General features: G+C 48.1%; 1 protein-coding gene across 1 annotated transcript in view; it reads right to left on the reverse strand.

Moving 5' to 3' along the window:
- trappc9 (trafficking protein particle complex subunit 9) overlaps positions 1-18,760 on the reverse strand; it is a gene marked incomplete in the record, with an annotated part of 109,879 nt that overhangs the window by 72,686 nt on the left and 18,433 nt on the right. Inside the window, 4 exon segments of the mRNA XM_067255484.1 lie at positions 5,774-5,937; positions 7,952-8,084; positions 8,777-8,903; positions 12,143-12,228. Of these exon segments, the coding sequence (XP_067111585.1) occupies positions 5,774-5,937; positions 7,952-8,084; positions 8,777-8,903; positions 12,143-12,228 (510 nt within the window).

The raw sequence follows: 18,760 nt of genomic DNA on the forward strand, positions 1-18,760 counted from the left end.
CGCTAAATTGCTCATGGCTGGCTGTTGACAGGTTAGGTAACGCTCCATGCTTTAAGAGAGCGGCTTGAACTAAATGCTCCGATTAAAATCCAACTCTGATCACCCGAGATGAAGAAAGCAGCTGGCTTCATTTCAGACAAGAATGGATGCTATGGTACCTCAGGAAGATGCCCGATACCGCTCAGAGACTTACCCCCCCCCCCACACACACACACACACACACACACAGAAAAAGTGAGAGAAGGACGTGTGTTAAATAGTCAACAAAACGGAAAATATTCATAGAAACTGGGGTGGAACCTTATAGAAAACCTTAGGCTGATTGAATCGAGGGGAGGAAACGGTGGAGCGCAAGGGAGGCAGACAGAGAGAAGAAAGGAGAGAGTGAGAGAGAGAAGAAAGGGGTGAAGGTGGAGACCAGAGAGCGTTTTGGGATTTCATTCATCCGGAAACCCCCCTTCACACTGCCTCGCCTCTTCAACAGGTCCAGGGCGTTGCCGCTGACAGCCCGTGCGCTTGAGCCTCAATACTGAAAGCAGCTCTGCCTCTCAAAAGTGTATGACAGCTCTAATCCTGCAATTCATCATCTGGAGATCTCCCTGTGTCTGGAGTATGTTAGAGAGACATTTGTAGCCGTCAACGCACGTCTGGAACCTTTAGAGTAGACATGAAACAAGCTCCATTTTAATATTTCCCCCGAGGCTTTGATTCCCATCAGACTCACTCTTCCTCTCTCTCTCTCCATCATCATCGAGTCAAGGGACAAATTTGGCAAAGACACTGAGGGGCTTTGCGTTAACAGAGCAAGAAAAAATGCAGTTCAGCGGTGAGATGAGGACACCTGAACACTGAGGCAAGCTTCAATCACTGGTAAACCGTTGGGCGTGAAGATTCCAATTTCTTTCTATTCAATTGTTCGCCAAAACTGTTGGAAAAGAAGTGACCAGGGCCACAGCTGGACAAAGACCTTGCAGCACTCACAACGAATCCACTGCTTGTGAACGGTTTGATAAATGTTACCACTTGTAGATTCCTAGGTCTTTTCATCAGTTCAATGATGACATAGCGTAGCAATTGTAACAACAGGGAGGCAGGCAGTCCAGTGGTAAGCTAGCTACTGGCACAGCTCTGCTGGTTCTTAAACAGATCCGTCAGCAGTCCTCACAAACATCAGACATAAAATGAGACACGCTACAGACTGCTCCTCTCTCTTACTCTGGGACTTGACTATGCATTTGAGCCATATCAGTCTTTAAACCATCTGTCTAATTATCCTAACAGCATATTACTCCCAAACTGTTGCTAAAGGTTCTATGGCATTCCACAGGTTGCAGATGCCTATTTAATCATAATTAATATGGGAGTAAATTAGGCAAAACCATCCATCCAAACATGTGATTCTGTAGCTGGGGCCTGGCATTAAACACTACCTCTACTGCCCCCTTTTGACAGCAGCTGCAACTACAGCAGCTCTCAATTAGGGTCTAATGCCACTTCTATCTGCCCACACAGAGTGCCCCTCTCGCACATCAGTCGGCTGCGGTCTTACGCCGGGTGAAAGAACGATGTTGTTTGCTCTAGCACAGATGTCTCCCTATTGTGAGAGACTCCATCTTTTATTCATTCATTTCTCCTGGTGAATACTGAGGGCCAGGCTTGGTAGGAGCCAGGGCAAACACACAGGGCCCTGGAGAGGGTCCAAAGGACAGGGTTGCCAGGACAACTGGGCCTGCTGGTGTTTGGTTTGATGAGGCTCAGCTGTCCAGGGTTCAGAGCAGGACAAGGCCATGACTGGGTCTGAATCGGACGACCCCAAACCTCTGTGTCGGAACACTCCGGAAAAATGTTCACCTCGTGCTCTCGCCTCAATTTTTTAATGCCGGTGACAGTCATCCAGGTGCAGCTTGGGATTGACCCGTGTTGTCTGACCGATGATTCCAAAACATTCCTAAGAAACTTCATGTCCATTTCTAGACAGCTACTGTGTGTGATGAGGGGGAGCTGTCACGTCAGCTCTCAAACTGAGAAAAGACAACAGAGGATTCATTACCACCAGTTCAGAGAAGTCCCACTGCAGAGCACAGTCTAGGAGCGCTACTACACTAGCTTCATTCACCTAAGAGACTGTAGACGGAGGAAAAAAAGACTATGATTTCTTTCAGGGATGATTTACGAGGGGCAATTTAAAGAGGTTGCGTAAGGACAGCCCAACACAGTCCCTCTCAAATGATTTATTCTTTTGAACGGTGAACGCCTCATGAATATTGGACGAAATCTGCATGGCAAAGCTGCATATTATTAACTCTAGGGAAATCATTGCGTCGTGTTAATATGTGTTTAACAAACGTGACGTGGGTTGGAATATACAATGAGCGAATAGATTTGTATCTCTCCACCCAGCACAGTTTCTTCGAGCCATTGGGACAACACACCAGCAGAGCTGTGCTCTCACAAGGACACGGTGCTTTGTCTACGGCGCCGTGGTACAATTGGCAGAGTTGATTGTATCATGCGGGCGCCATGCTGCGTACACCCTCCCACCCTCTGAGTCAACCTGGGTGTTTTGGGGCTGAGCTGTCATGCGCCGAATTGACTTTTCAAAGCCTTTTTTTTTTTTTTTTGCCACCACAAAGTAAGGACTGCGGTGCGTGAAGAGTTAGTCTCTCTGCATGACCCAGGCATTATGAGTGAACAGAAAAGCCTCTTTTATACTGGCTAATAGAGACTTGCAAAGCACAAGCTGCGGTTGGTCTGCGGCCGAGGCACGGGGAAGTGCATACCAATCTCTGCTAATTACAGTGTGGCTCTCTGCAGCGAGAGGGTTGTGGGGGGGGGGGGGGGGGGGGGGGCTTGAGGGGGGATTTCAAAGATGCTGTTCTATTCGCAGCTATACGTAGAGTCGCCCTGGCCAACATGGGTTATGCAAGCTGGCGGATTCCACTTCGTACCAGAACACTGTGTGGGTAACCGAGCCTGAGGTGGAGATCGTAAGCTGTGAAAGAGACTCTCAACTTCAGTTTGTAAATGCTATGCTGGTGACAAAAACGCTGGCAGTCTGAAGCTATGCAGCCTTCACAAAAGGAATGTCACCTTCGGCGGGACAGCTTTGACTCTGACCTGAAGATGTGTCTACAATAGGCACTGACACCTGACACGCCAAACTGACACACAGTCAAATGGCGCGCTGTTCAGACAGAACGCCAAGAACCATCCACCTTTTCCTCTTCCTCCTCCTCCTCCTTCCTCCGCCCCCCCCCCCCCTTTCTCTGTCTCTCTCTCTCTTTGTCTCTCTGTATGTCTGTCTGTCTCTCTCTATCTCGCTCGCTGTCTGCCCGGTCCACTCATGCGAGCTACAGCTCAGTCATGTCACATGAAATCCGTCATGTGAGCAGGCCACAATGAGCACGGCTCCTGAAACTAAAAGGAGAACCCTTGATGGGACTGAGGGCAAGAGAAGCAATGACATCGTGCAGTCTAGTCACTAAACCAACCGGACCCCTCAGTAGGCATCTATCCACTGACATCACGTCTTTTGGCTTCTGGATGTTTCCTTCAGCGTTCAGTTCTAGTCTCGTGCTGGAACCGTCTGAAAGAAATATGCAATCTGAAGCTGAAGTAGGGTATCACATGCACCGACGGCTGAACTCACCAGACGAAGGCCTAACACTTGCCTGGCATGTCAGTGGATCAGCGTAACATCTTCAAATGGGAAACATTGATCTCCCACAAGGGGCTGTCAGAAATATAATGTGTAATGAGAAGGCGGCTAACTCTTGCAGCCGTCAAGAGATCTAGATGCAAATCTGTTATTAGACTGCCTCCAATGGTGTTCTTGCCTTGACTGACATGGACTTAATTGTTTGAGATTTTTTTTCCCCCCCTCGTCATAATGAATTCAAATTGATAGGTAGCCTAAAAAAAAGAAAGAAATTCTAGATCAAAGAAAAAGCATCACTCTCACTGAGCCAACAGACCCTGAGGTCTGAGTGCGTGCGATAAACTTTCTCTGTAGTAACGTTAACAGAACCTGTCATATTGGAGTCCCCGTCGGTTTAACAAACCAATCAAAATCAATTCCTAGCCCGAGGAAACACCAACAAGCCTGTCTTTAATCAAGCCCAATCCCCTGAGGTCACTTGTCAAACATGACATCAGATCCACGATCAGCCCACGGCCCCTTTTCCATTGTCTTCAGCTATTTCAACAGGCTCCAGTTCAGTCATAAAAGGTACACATCAACTGTGGAAGAATCTTCTACAGTTGATGTGAAGCTTGCAGTTCTTCAGCCTAGTTATACAGTCAGACAGCGATTCATCATTTTATCCCCCAATGCGGAAAACATTTCAGTTCAACGACTTGCCCTTTAAAATGTATAATCTCATGCAAAAGATACCTCGTGTGTGGAGCTTTTCCAATAGCCTATATCTGGGAATGTAAATCTGCTCTGGTCTTGGCTATCACTCTATAATACAGTGGCATGATTGAAGCACATCTTCTTTCACACCAGAAAAACCCATACAGTACATACATGTATGCATGTTCCTAGTCCTACCTGCTACAATCATGCAATCACTGCAGATGGAAATCAGGCCAGGCTCCACTGCCCTCGCGCAGGGAGACCAGGGAGTCCACAGAGCACAACGATGGCCTGCCGCTCCTCCCCCGTCAGCGGCAAAGATCCTTCTAATCCCAGTTTCCTTGACAATGTATGAAGGGAGGATGAGTGGTGGAGGTATGTGCGTCCACCTCTGAAGGTGGAGGTGATGGTGGAGTACAGGTCATGCAGCCAAAGTCTCCTCCAATGATACGGAGTGCCTCAGGGCTAAAATCACCAATCCCCCCCCCGCTCCCCCGACCCTCGCATCCCTCCCCTCTCCCTTTTTTACTGGAATGGGAAAACCTGCTCTATGACAATCTCTCAGCGGCCCACGTGATGCAACTGTTGATTCGCCACTCACTAGCAGGGGCATGTTGCCATTGCCAGGTGAAGAAAATTCAGAAAGATATGGAGAAGCATAGAAGGAGACGGAGGGAGCGGGAGACAGAGAGAGAGAGACACTGCAGAGATCTGTGGAGCAGCGGAACAGGTGCTGAACAAAGCCATGGAGCTCTAAGTGAAAAGGCCCGGGTGATGAAAGGTAAGCAACCAGAGGTGAGGACCCCTGCCCCCCCGTCCCCCCGATGAGACACACAAAGCCAGACAGAGACACACAGTCTCAAAGAGACACACTCAGAGACACACACTCAAAGACACACACTCAAGAGACACACACTCAAGAGACACACACTCAGACACACACTCAGACACACACTCAGACACACACTCAGACACACACTCAGAGACCCAGTGGAGTCAGATGGCTGAGCGGTGAGGGAGTCGGGCTAGTAATCTGAAGGTTGCCAGTTCGATTCCCAGCCATGCCAAATGATGTTGTGTCCTTGGGCAAGGCACTTCACCCTACTTGCTTTGGGGGGAATGTCCCTGTACTTACTGTAAGTCGCTCTGGATAAGAGCGTCTGCTAAATGACTAAATGAAATGAAATGAGAGACGCACACAAAGAGAGACACACTCAGCGAGAGACAGCAACAGCCATCAAAAAGGCCCCTTTCAAAGCAACATTGACACTTCCCATCAGTTTTGCCGAAGTAAACAAAGTCACCTCAGAAAAGCCCCCCCAGAGCATAGTGTCACCAGAGAGGCCATGTTATTCCATATGCTTCATGGCGGCCGTGTGCTCCGGCTGAGAACCCCAGACTGCTTCGAGCTCTCACCTTTGGTGCTGACCATCTTGGAGGTGACCTCCAGCGTCTCGATGTCCTCGGCGCCGATGTTCTCCAGGGTAACGGTCAGCAGCTGGGTCTCTCCGTTGAACAGCTGGCTGGAGACGCTGCTGGACAGCTCCTCTTTGGACATGGGCTGGGCCGTGTGGGCAGACCTGCGGTCACACCAGCAGCAGGTCCTCAGGCCAAAAGCCTTTGACTCGTTGGAATGATACATACAGTAGACGCGCTATTTCAAAGCTGCCTCGCTCCCCGTCTTAAGGCTGGTTTACAGAACCCCTTGTGGAGTACATTGCGTTTCATTTGCACTTTCATGTTCTTCTTCAACCAGTTTGCTTTATTCTATTTGCATCAAAAAGCCTGACTGAAATATGACACCCTAGAGATGCGTCTTCCGTCGAGCATCCCCGCCAAAACCAAACATGTTTCTAATCCTGAAGACTATTCTAAGTATCAAGTTGAATGCACTCCAAATAACCCGTGAGGGTGGATCCTAGATGCTACACTCAACAGGGGTGATGGGACTGTTCCCCCACACGCAAGCCCAGGCACACATACAGCATCGTAGCATAGCAATCCTAAAAAAATTGAGATTAGAGAAAAAAGAACTTCTTGTTTCAATCTCTCCTATCAACTCCAACAGAGTTGTAACACATAACCAGAACATCAACCTTCATCTCTGCTTACAGCAGGACATGCTTTTTAACTCAAATCAGTTGGGTAATTAGATTAAACGCATATCCAATGAGAGTGACCTTCATGTAGCGTCCTGTGAATCAATTTAATATTTCTATTTTATAAATATTCCTGACAGGCTGGCAAAACATTTCTGAATAAACTTTGCCACAGTAATCAACCTTACATGAATCATTTGAGCAAAAGTCTCAAATTATGCAGAAAAGTTACTTCTCTGAGATAACTGGAAGTAGGCCCCAAAACTATGCACACAGTTTAGAGCAGTTTCAAATCTACCACAAATAGAAATGCAATAAGACCCTACAATGACACAATGTGTCACAATGACACAATGTGTCATTGTAAATGCTGTAATTAAATGCTGTAAGTAAATGCTGTTAATTAAATAATGGTAGTAAAACCTTGAGGTAAATATTGAGGTATGCATGGGGTGTAGTCTTAGGTAGTCCTACCTCCATACCCTCTTCTTTTACTTTCGACCTTGATTCAATAATCGAGCTGCATACAAGCTTGACTAAAAGATGTTCCCAGGAATGTAAAACATCTTGATGTCTTTCTGAGCAATGAGGAAAGGTGTTAAGTTTAATTGGGCGTGACGTAAAACAATGTCAGGGATGTTTCACAGGGAAGTCAAATATATTCAAATAACTTGGCAATGAGAGTTTTTCCAGGTGTAACTCAATTAAAACGTCTCGATAGTGTATAACTCATCGACACCGGCTAAGTCATATAACGCAGCAGCAGACAGACAAGTGGAAGCTAAGAGCCTGTAAATCATTAGCATAATGAGGAGTTGGATGTTTAAAATTCAGACCTGTCTTTCTGTCATCTCCTTTGGGAGCACCCATTATTTTGTTTTTTTTTGGGGCGGGAGGTCAATAAACCTCACTTTGTATTCATTCTTGGATGACTATGATCAGACACAAACACACCACCTCTCCCCGGCTCATTTTCATACTGCATCCAGGCATTTGACCAAAGCCTCTCTCAACAATGAGCTGCGCATTCTCAGTCATTTCCAGAGCACTGAACTTGAAGGGACCGACACCGAGGACTGATTTGAAGCCGGTTGGCGTGACTGAGGGAACGGGAAAGCGCCGAAGGTCGCTGTGCCACCAGTGAACAGTGCCGCCTGTGACCTGGAATTAATAAGAGGATCTTCAAGCATCACCGATGAGACATTAGTGGATTGTGTAGAGTAGAGACAGGCCGAGGGCCGTGACACTGGGAGTGCAAGGCTTGTGCAATTACACAGAGGGGGAGGGGGGGAAGGCCCCCGGCCTTTGTCTGCACTGACTTTCTCCTCACAAAACTATCACCAAACACTACTTTTTGTACAGTCGCAACATTCGTGTTTGGTGGTAACGGCGTCACAAAAAAAGGAAGCATGGCTGCGCCAGTCCTGGAACCACTGTGTGTTAGACTACAGCGAGGGGTTCAAGGCTGGGAGGGTGGGGGTGGGGGTGGTCTCACCGAGGCAGAGAGGTGCTGAGCTGCAGACGAGGCAGGGAGGGCACCACCTCCACCAGGCAGCCGCTGGTCTTCACACTAGGCAAGGCCTCCAGCAGACAGTCACTGGTCACCCCAAACACCGACGTGTGGTACCCTGGAGAGAAGACAATCAGGGGGGAGGGGAACCAAGATCTCAGTGGTGGCATTTGTTGGGGGGGGGGGGGCCGGGGGGGGGCTGCAGGTGAGGTAGACAAAATGGGGTGGGCCCTATCGCATTTCCATCGCACAAATGTTGAAATGACTCCTACCCACAGACGGACTCCAAGTTCGTGACATCAAACATTCCAGCCGGAAATGTATTTGTGGGTGTTTTACCCCACTCTACAAAGAATAATATTGAGAGTGCACATTTAAAAGGGGTTTTCATTCAACTTTCAACAGGGGCATAAAGGGCACCCATTCATCTGGATATAAATGGAAGTGGGTGGGGGACTCCTGCTGAGATTCCCCCACAGGGATAGAAGGAAATCTACAAGAGCATGAGCCTCTCTTTACTGATTAACCCTGGCCTGTCTCCGGAGAATGGACAATCAAGCCATTTGTCTAAATCGTGGTGACAACATTGCAATCAATTACTGTCATGCGAATATTACCAAATGACCGCGCAGATCACTGAAATATGGGGTAGCGTAATGCCTGTAAGCTGCAAGATTGACAGCGCAGAAAATGTACTGTCACGCCTTGCCTCAGGGTCAAACGAAGGTCGGCGATGAGATTAGCCTATCCTTACCATGTATGTGTAAGCACTTTAAATGCTTTTTCTAGGTCCGGGTCTGTTGGACTCACCATTGACTGTGATGTTGCCTGCAGTGCGGGGAACACCAACCAGGGTGACGGGGTAGAGACCAGACTCTGCAGGCAAGGACAGGGCAGCAGGAAGAGACTCAAATTCGACACCTGATGTCAGCAAGCCCTTCAGACCAAAAATAGAAAAAAGGTGAGTACGAATGAGACTTGCCAGGAACAGGCTGAGGGGGGGGGGGGGATCACACTAAACACAGATTCACGCTGTTGTGCCAGGAAGTCGCAGGATTGACCTGATGAATATGAAAACCATATTGAAACCCAACTGACGACCCGCTCATTTCTCAAACGAGCATACACCGAGAGAGCGTTAATGTCAGCCAGAGCTGTCAGTTGCTGGGTCCTGGTGGGTCACAGTGCTGGGGGGGAGAGGGGGGAGGGGGGAAAAGCTACTCCACTGCTTCACACAATCCATCATCCTAATCTACCCATGAGATCCCGGAGATGGAATCACTCCCAGCGTGCGGGCCCATTTTCCATGAAGAAAATTGCTCTCGTTCACACCGTGAGAGGAAAAAGAAAACTGCGCCGCTGGAATCGGGTCTGCCAGCCGAGTGATTGGAAATGAGTCCTAGATGCTTCTCTACGGGGGGTGGGAGGGAGGATTCAATTGCTCAACTTCCATGTTGGCCATGTACTGCGGGGACTGGGTATATATACGATCGGCCAACTGTGGCTGGAAATACGAGGGTGACTTTGAGCGTGTACTCATGTCTCCTCTAAATCACAGCTGGGTGGCCGTGTGTTTACATTAGGAGCTGGTCACTGGAGGGGGGCGGGGGGGGGGGGGGGCGGGGGGTGATGTCATGGATAGCATCAATCGTCCATCTCAGGCAGTAGACATTACCTCACAGGAGGGGGTGGGCTCAGGGAGGGAGGAGGAGGCGAACAAGGGGGAGAACACCTCTGGGAACCTCTTCAGGGATTTGTCGCTTTAGGCTGATCGCTTTACTGAGATGTTACACCTCTTTAACGGATATCACATTGTCTCAAGTTCATCTATCAGAAGTAACTCAAAAATGGTTAAGAAGCTGTTTGCTTGTGATAACAGGCAGTCTCTATGCATGTATACTGTAGCTGACAGCTACCATTGTTTTCAGGGCAGTTAGGTTTGGTAACAAAATTCCAAATATGAATTTCCCTTTAGCTCGTTGTGGTGTTTTGATTACACCAACAGCATATGGAAACATACTGTAGTTTATCAATATTGCATTCACGCACACGGATAACTGTGATTCAGAGCTAAACATCACCAGCGATTTAGCTGTGTGATCACAAAGTATAAAGCAGTGAAGCTCAGAACTAGACTGAAACCAGGCCCGAAAAACACTTCTGTTAGACAGATCAGTTTCTAAAACATGGATGATTAATTCCAATTTCTCATTTCTGCGAATCAAACGATTTCAATCCGTCTGAATTGCTTAAATCTCTCATCCCTGAAAACAGTTTGATGAATGACTGGAAAAGCCAAAAAGAATGAGTATCAGTCACATTAGTCAGTCACACTAATTACATAGCTTGATGTTGTTTTGGCTACAGTCACAATCAGTGTCGCTGTTTACAGACACATTAATGGTACCTTGGGAGGAAAAACTATCAAAACGGGGCAATCCGAGGCAAGGTCAGATTGTTGTTTGTTTTTTGTTTGGATGGACAGGGGAGGAGGTTACCCGATGGCCACCCCTGTGAAAATGAGAGGGGGGGGGGGGGGGGGGGGGAATAAGTGCACCACTTGAATATAAAATCAATAAAGCACAAAAGCAGAGCTGGGTATTATTGCTGCATTCGTGTGGTGACTAAGAAGGAGGTCTGCCCAAACGCGAGGTCACCTTGGTGCCCGGGAGACAAGAAAGTGCCCCTTGTTTAGCACGCAGGAGTCGGGTGCAGCTATATCTCTGGCCTGACAACCGCCTCTCTCTCTCTCTCTCTCTCTGTGTGCGGTATGCACGCCACAGGCCCTGTGCCTGGCACAGGCGTCAGGGCCATAACACAAGAGGTCTGGGGTAGAGAGTCACCCTGGCCTGCTGCTCTCTGGCTCGCCATCGCTGCAGAGCCACCTGAGGTAGCCAGCTGCCAGGCTGCATCAGGGGGGCGCAGCCTCCATCTGGGTCCTGATCAATTGACCTGCAGGTGGGCAGGGCATAATGATATCCCTCTGTGTGTGTGTGTGTGTGTGTGTGTGCTGCATTTCATTTTCAGGCTCCCTTACTAACCACAGGGGGAATTATCCGTCATCGCCATTTGACCTTCTCCTATCCTCCCTCTTAGTAACGTGTTTTTGACGCACACATACGTCAACGACTGACAGTTACTCCCAGATGTCCGTAACTGCTCGTCGTCACGGCTACCTGTGGATGTCACCAGGGGATGTTCCGACACGATTCAAAGCAGCTAAATCACCCAACCAGACCTGTCCAAGTACATTAGGGCCCACTAATGCAAAGCCAGCCCACGTCATTGTTCCTAGTCAGCCACAAGCCTTCACGGCAATTTGCTCTCAAGACTCCAATTAAAGGCTACATTGGTTTTGTCAGACAGCAAATTGAGAGCCAATCTTAGTGAAGGTGCACGGTCCTACAGGACAGTGGGAGCCCGTCTCTGTTGAGTGGAAGTGATCTGATGCCGCTCTGTATTGAAACGCCACCCTCCTCGACTAACCCAGTAAAGCATCAGTGTGGCCGAGCCGTTGAATTCTACCGTCGTGAACAAAAAAAGGAGTGTCAAAACTGGGAGAGAGGGGGGAAGCTTTGAGTTGTGTAGTGGAAAACAGTCAGACTGGGAGAGATGGTGAGGTAGAGACCCACAGGCAGCCAGGGCGACAGGCATAACAACAGGCTTACTTACTTTCTTACCCTAACAAGATGGTGTGTGAAATCACCATAAAACCTAATGGCACCACAGGGGGTACCGCTGCCGTTGTACAGTGTGCTTCGTGCCAGTGAAGCTTGGGCTTCTTATCCCATATGCTCATTATTGCAAGTGTCAGAGCAAGGCTTTTAGAGAACTTTAATTAGGTAATCAGAGATAACTACAAATGCATTACCGCAGCTGAAAATGTAATGGCGCAATGCAATCCTGGTGTCAGTGAGAAAGCGTAGGCAATATTAAACATTCGCATAGTTGCAGTGTATGTCGAAAGCACAACAAACAGATCCATTATTGCTGCAAACTTATTCATGCTACTTACAGTATACGACCCATTTAAAGAGTAAAGTGTTCCAACTGATTCAACAAACTTTCAAAAAACATAACCAAGGACAGGTGGATGTAGGTGTACGTGCTGATCTAGTGTGTCCAGCATCATGAGCCGTGACAACATCCTGTGGTGGTTGTTAGTGGTTCACTCACCATGTTCTCGACACGCAGCTCAAAGGGCATAGGGTTGTACACCATCAGCTGCACCTCACACACGTCGCCCTGGACCCACTGGAAATCTGACATAGGAAAGAGGACAGAGATACAAAGGTCACACCACAACACTCAAGACCCTGTCATGAAGACATAAAAACGACTCAAGTTTGTAACATGTACTCTCCCCTTAATTAGAATTTTTTTATTTTAGAATGTATTATCCCGAGATGTACGAGAGTCAAACGACTATTTACATTAATAAAACACATTGAGATGATAGGCCCAGTTAAATGAATGTGCAGGAAACATCTAGAACTTCGACTCTATTGAATGCAACTCACGTCAATTAGGTAGATTCTTAATACGGGCTAGCAACGGAACACACTAAAGCTTATGCACACAGGACATCTCCCTAAAGTCCAAAACAGCCTCACGCCGGGCGAAACGATGCAGGTAGATGCAGCCCTCACAAAGAGTTCCCAGGTAGGACCCTTTCAGTGTGAGAGCAGCCCCTCTCCTGGTCCCTTCACAGTAAGGCCTCTAACTGCAGTAAACGGTTTCAACGGATCCCGGGTTGGGATCTGGTGGGCCAGCGGATTGATGTCCGATCCAAAACCTCAGCCATGGGAAATTAACACCTCGTCAAAATAAGAGGTGCGTATGTAATCCAACAGCTGCGGGGAGAGGGCTCCTCACAACCCCAGCCTCCGACGCCTCTCCTCGCAGTCGGCCAATTAAATGAGAAATATGCCTGTGAGAAGGTGAGCGGAGCGGCGGCCTGCTCATTTGTGTTGCCCTCTGTCCACATCTCCCCGGGTGGCCCCTCCAGACCTCACACGGAGCCCGTGAAGGTCCGGCACCTCGAAACCTCGGCCTGAATAATGATCTGGAATGCCCGCGTCAGAGCTCTGGCGGTCAGCTGAGCGCGGCGTGCACTTGTCTCAGGGTTCGTGGAGACAGCATGTCGGTCCAAATGCTCTCGACTTGCTCTGCAGATCATGTGGGGAGACTGACGGAGCAGAAACAGCGGTGCAGATGTTGACTGTGCCTGCTATTGAACGCTTGACAGAGGACAGCTGTGAACCAAAGGGTACTCAGTAAAAGGTAATGTGATGTCATGAATAATGCATTCCCATCATGGCTGGGATTTAAAGAAGCCATGTGAAATACAAAACCTCAAGAGTCTGCTGATTTACTGGGAGGGTTCACATACTGAATAATTATCATCACTTTTTCCAAATATCCGCACAGAACTGGAACAGTTTAGCCGAAAAAAGATTAAACACATTACAAACATTGCCGTGGTTGAACACCTGTTTAGTGTCAATCCATCTTGTATGTTAGAACAAATATGAAAAAAGAACACAATGTCTCCACTGTTACCAAGTTCCCACAGTGACAGAACTTTCAAAATCAGCCTGCCAAAAGTCATAAAAGGTCGGCCAATAGACAGGCAGTGTCTTATGGGAGGACAGTGTCTCTTGGCTTTGTGGGACAAACACCTAAATACACACCAACACACACTCAACTTGAATAAACACACTCAACCTGAATTAACACAGAACACACACTCAAAACACCTGGATACACACAGACACACACTCAAACACTAACACATACACTCCGGTCAACACAGTTCACATTACTGTCCACACAGCAATATCTAACAGTGTCAGCATCCTCCAACGCTTCACCCAACCCACCTTTGAAAGCCAACCAATTATGAGACATTCAGAAAGAATTACCATCAAATACCAGGAAACGTATAATCCTAGGTGTTTATTTCCATGAAGCTTCCAGGTAAAGCTGAATCAAACCCGGTCTAATCAAACGATGTGTCTGCCGTACAAAAGATTTCTCATTAGCAGTAAAATGTCAGTGGACCTGGTGGTGTATTAAAATGTGTTTCGTTTCTCCCCCCCCCCCACCCCCCCTTCCCATCTGAAAGCAGGAGACGTAGCTGCCAGTGTGGCGGCCTCATCTGCAGCAGGAGAGCGAGATCTGACGCTCTCGTGTGAGGATGACGACGCCCTTCCATGAAATAGGCCCATCTGCAGGCTAACGATAGCCAGCTTTATAGGATTGGTCTCGATCACAGTTCACCGAGTGCTTTCACTGGGCTTGCGGCGATGGCCACTCGTCACAGGAGGGAAAATTGAGTCAGCGCTGAGAGTCGTGTCAACAAATACCTTTGAGGCAAAAAAACGATAAAAACCAAATCGAGGAGTTTGGGTATTTTGTTTGTCGTGTACATTTTTTATAAGCTGTGTTTACTTATGTATGTCCTAAACTGCAAATAGTCTGGAGGCATGGGGGGAAGAGAAGAGGCCCATAAAGACAAGCATTTGGCTCCTTATTGTGTCTTGTTGTTCTAATAACAAGCCGAGTGAAGTACTTTGGCCATTTATTTATCCCCTCGAATCCGGCTCTCATGCCCAAACACACCACTAAACTGAGGGGAAAAGTGGAGGGACATTTCACCCAATTGTCCGTCATCAAGGCCCAGCACAGAAGCTGCGCTAATGCTGTAAATCAACTGGGATATTCCTTTTACGCCATCCTGCCCCTAGCCAATTTCCAGACTCATTTATATTTCAACTGATTGATAAATACCAACAAGGAGGCACAATCTTCCACTGTTGTCCAAAATGAAATACCTCCACAGTCACAGAGCCGGAGAAAACGGCTCTCTTAAACAGAGAGTGCGGGCCTTCTGCCCAAGATGCACTTAGAGTAGACAAGGCATCCATTCACCAATCACACCTGTTATTCCGCCCAAGCATTTCCCAATAAGATATATTTTCTGTCAATTTAGTCCGAGGCACATTTTTGTGATCAGTTGGACTGCATGGAGAGAAATGCTAAAACAACATACAGCACGATGACAGTAACTGCATCCACAGCTCTGCTGGGTCTCATGTTCCATATTAGTCTTCCATATTACACTAGCTGTATTCCAACAGGAGCAGAGGTATCCATTATGTTTCATCTCATCTTTATAGATGAAGAAACCAGTCATATCAAACCAAAGACAATATGGGGTCTCAAGCCAGTTTACCTTTAGATAACGTGTGGAAATATATTCATCCAATTTAACTGGAAGGCGCAGCTTTCAAAACAAAAACAAATGAAATGTAGCCATCAAATCCAATATAGCTTATTCAATACTCTGCATGATGTTGTGATAGAGTACAAGACACAGAGGCACAGTACCTTTGAGTCTAATCATAGACTGAGGCCCCCCACCCCCACCCCCACCCCCACCCCCACACCCACCTCCACACCCCCACTCCACTCCCACTCCCACTCCCCCACCCCCACTCCCCCACCTCCACTCCCCCACCCCCACTCCCCCACCCACTCCCCCACCCCCACACCCAAACTCCCCCACCACCACTCCCCCACCTCCACTCCCCCACCCCCACTCCCCCACCTCCACTCCCCCACCCCACTCCCCCACCCCACTCCACCACCTCCACTCCCCCACCCCCACTCAACCCACCTCCACTCCCCCACCCCCCCCACCCCCACTCCCCCACCTCCACTCCCCCACCCCCACTCAACCCACCTCCACCCAACCCCCCAATCGCAGTGCAGAATAAATATTCTGGAAACCTATCCCACTTGCACACACCTATCTGTATACCTATGTACACCACTGAAACAGGAAAACACATCAAACCGGATGGACACCAGCACATTTGGCAGTCTCTAAAACCTAATCTCAAAGCAATTATAGAAAAAACAATCGCCTTTGACAGAACACCCTGTTTTATGGTTCTGCATAAATCTGCTTTATGGAAATCGACACAAAGAGGAGCCTGACACACACACACTCACTATGCAGCCCCTGGGTTTTTCTAACAGAATGCTTTTAACTTTGATTCCTTATCAGCAAAACGTGAGGGATAGAAGCCAGAGCTAGGGCCTGCAGTTGTACTGCTTGCAGAATGCCGGGGAGCGCCAATTCTGTCCTATGCTACAGCAACCACAACCAAAGCTCTCATGAACATGGCTAGTCTGCGGTTTCCATAGCCTCAAAGCTTATAGGCTTTGAAGATAATCTTGAGGTTAGTAGGCTAAAGACCCACTCCTCCTCAGTCTGATAGTGCTAGGAAAAACAAAGGGTGCCTCAATGATCCAATTACAATTCCATCTGCAGACAGACCAATGATGATAGCCATAGATCTTTGGAGAGGAGGTGCTACACACAGGTTTACGTGGCTCCAATCCCAAGTGAGGCCGTGGTGGGAGAGCCGGGGCGTATTGGTTGGGGCAAATGCTCCTGCGTTGGCAGCTGCGGTGGCAGAGATACTGTGGGGCTCAGTGTGGGGAGACTGTGACGGTGGGTGAAAGATGCATGTTCACAGTTGCACGTCTGCCACAGGCATGATGCCTCCGTACTGCTTCTGAGCCGCTTCCATAAGCCTTTTTATGCAGCCTCTCCATGCAGCCTCTCCATTCTGGCCTCTACATGCAGCCTCTCCATTCTGGCCTCTATATGCAGCCTCTCCATTCTAGCCTCTACATGCAGCCTCTCCATTCTGGCCTCTATATGCAGCCTCTCCATTCTAGCCTCTACATGCAGCCTTTCCATTCTGGCCTCTACATGCAGCCTCTCCATTCTGGCCTCTACATGCAGCCTCTCCATTCTGGCCTCTACATGCAGCCTCTCCACTCTGGCCTCTACATGCAGCCTCTCCACTCTGGCCTCTACATGCAGCCTCTCCATTCTGGCCTCTACATGCAGCCTCTACATGCAGCCTCTCCATTCTGGCCTCTCCATTCTGGCCTCTCCATTCTGGCCTCTCCATTCTGGCCTCTCCATTCTGGCCTCTCCATTCTGGCCTCCTCATACAGCCTCTGTGCTGTATGAGGAGCCTCTGTGCTGTGTCTGCCATGCCAGACAGTCAGTTTTAAATCCATTAGTGGCCTGTCGACTCAGAGGCAGAGTAGAGTTGGTGCTCTAAAGATGCCATACTGAACTTTTAGGAACGTATCCAGACATGATTCACTAAGACAATAAAAATACATCTGTAGAAAGACACCTAAATGCAGATTTGTGCCCACGCATAGCCTAAGAGAATGCCAAGGTACTGTTTATTTGACTAACAACGAATATTATTCCCTGAAAGCTTCTTGGCGTTATCACCACACACAGCCTGCCCGGCACTGACGATTAAGTATGTAAAAGAGTGCACACAGTGACAGTTTTGGAAGAATTGTTTACGTAAAAGGTAATGGGTAGCATTAAATGTGTTCAGATGAAAGAAATCCAACAAAGCTCTCTTGATGATAGTTAAGTCATGTTCAAATGATGATAGTTGCTGAATAGAATACTCAGACTACTGTTGTTTTGCTCCCTCAGTGCCTCTGATTCTCCTGCACTACAATACAGCTCGGGTTTCAGCAAAGGGTGCTGTCCACCTGCTAGCCCTGAAGTTGCAACTTCAGAGTTTCAGCCCCACATAATGGCCTCCATCAGTTGACCGTCAAGTTTAAATTACTTTTGCATTCTTAATGCGGGGGTGACCACCTTCTGGATATTACATTTGCACTGCATGTCGCATAATGTGCTTAAATCAAAAAAGGAAAATACAAAACTGCAGGTTCACACTGGCCGACCCTTTCGGTTTCGACTAGACCAGAGACCTACGTTGTAGATGCTCGAGGCTTTGGATGGTTGTCTAAGGTGTGTGTCAGGTGATGCTCCTCGTTCTAGAACATGGCTCTCTCATTACCGAGCACCTTGAGAGAGAAACAGGAAAACACACCCACACCTCCGGACACCCAGCACTGTGCTGGCTGCCTTTCGGCTGGCTGCATCTCCCCCGGGAGGCACCCAGCCCTGTGCTGCCTGCCTCTCGGCTGGCTGCCTCTCCCCCGGGAGGCACCCAGCCCTGTGCTGCCTGCCTTTCGGCTGGCTGCCTCTCCCCCGGCTCACACCTGCCCAGCCCCTCTCACATGCTGACTCGTATGCATACCTTTGACGGTAGCATGGAGCCACAAAACACTGAAATGGATGCGGCACAGACGGGATGCAAACAAGATGTAGTTCATCACAGCCCACAGATATCCTGTCAGGACAGGAGTGACGCACTCCGGCCTAGCCTTGAGCATGTTGCTTTTCTTTCGCCCCCAAGTGACAAATCTTCCCCACAGTGGCAGTTGGGGTATTTGTTAGGAGAAGGCATTCATTCAGATCTGGGACGGTTAAGATAATGTACCTCGTTTACAAGGACAGCCTGATATAAGCGATGGGTAGGGGGAAACAATAACATTAAAGTGATAAATAATTGATCCTGATGACAACACTTTTCCCATTAAGAAGTAATTTGTTTCTCTTTTCTCTCCTTGGCTTGTTTGTCTGTCTGCCATGGAGGCATGGCTGTCAATCTGGTTGGCTCAGAGCAAAGAAATGACATGAATAAATCAACAGTAACAGACAATCTGTATTAAGATTAACTTTTGTGTTCATACACAAGTTTTATGATGAATTAAATATGCATGCAACTAAAAGCTTTTCAGCAAGAAAAGACTGAGGACTCCTCATTTAACCCTAATAAATAAATAATATATTTCGTAAAAACTACTGAATAATGTGTTCACCCTCCC

This window comes from Osmerus mordax, chromosome 18, assembly GCF_038355195.1.
Source record: "Osmerus mordax isolate fOsmMor3 chromosome 18, fOsmMor3.pri, whole genome shotgun sequence".
NCBI lineage: Eukaryota > Metazoa > Chordata > Actinopteri > Osmeriformes > Osmeridae > Osmerus > Osmerus mordax.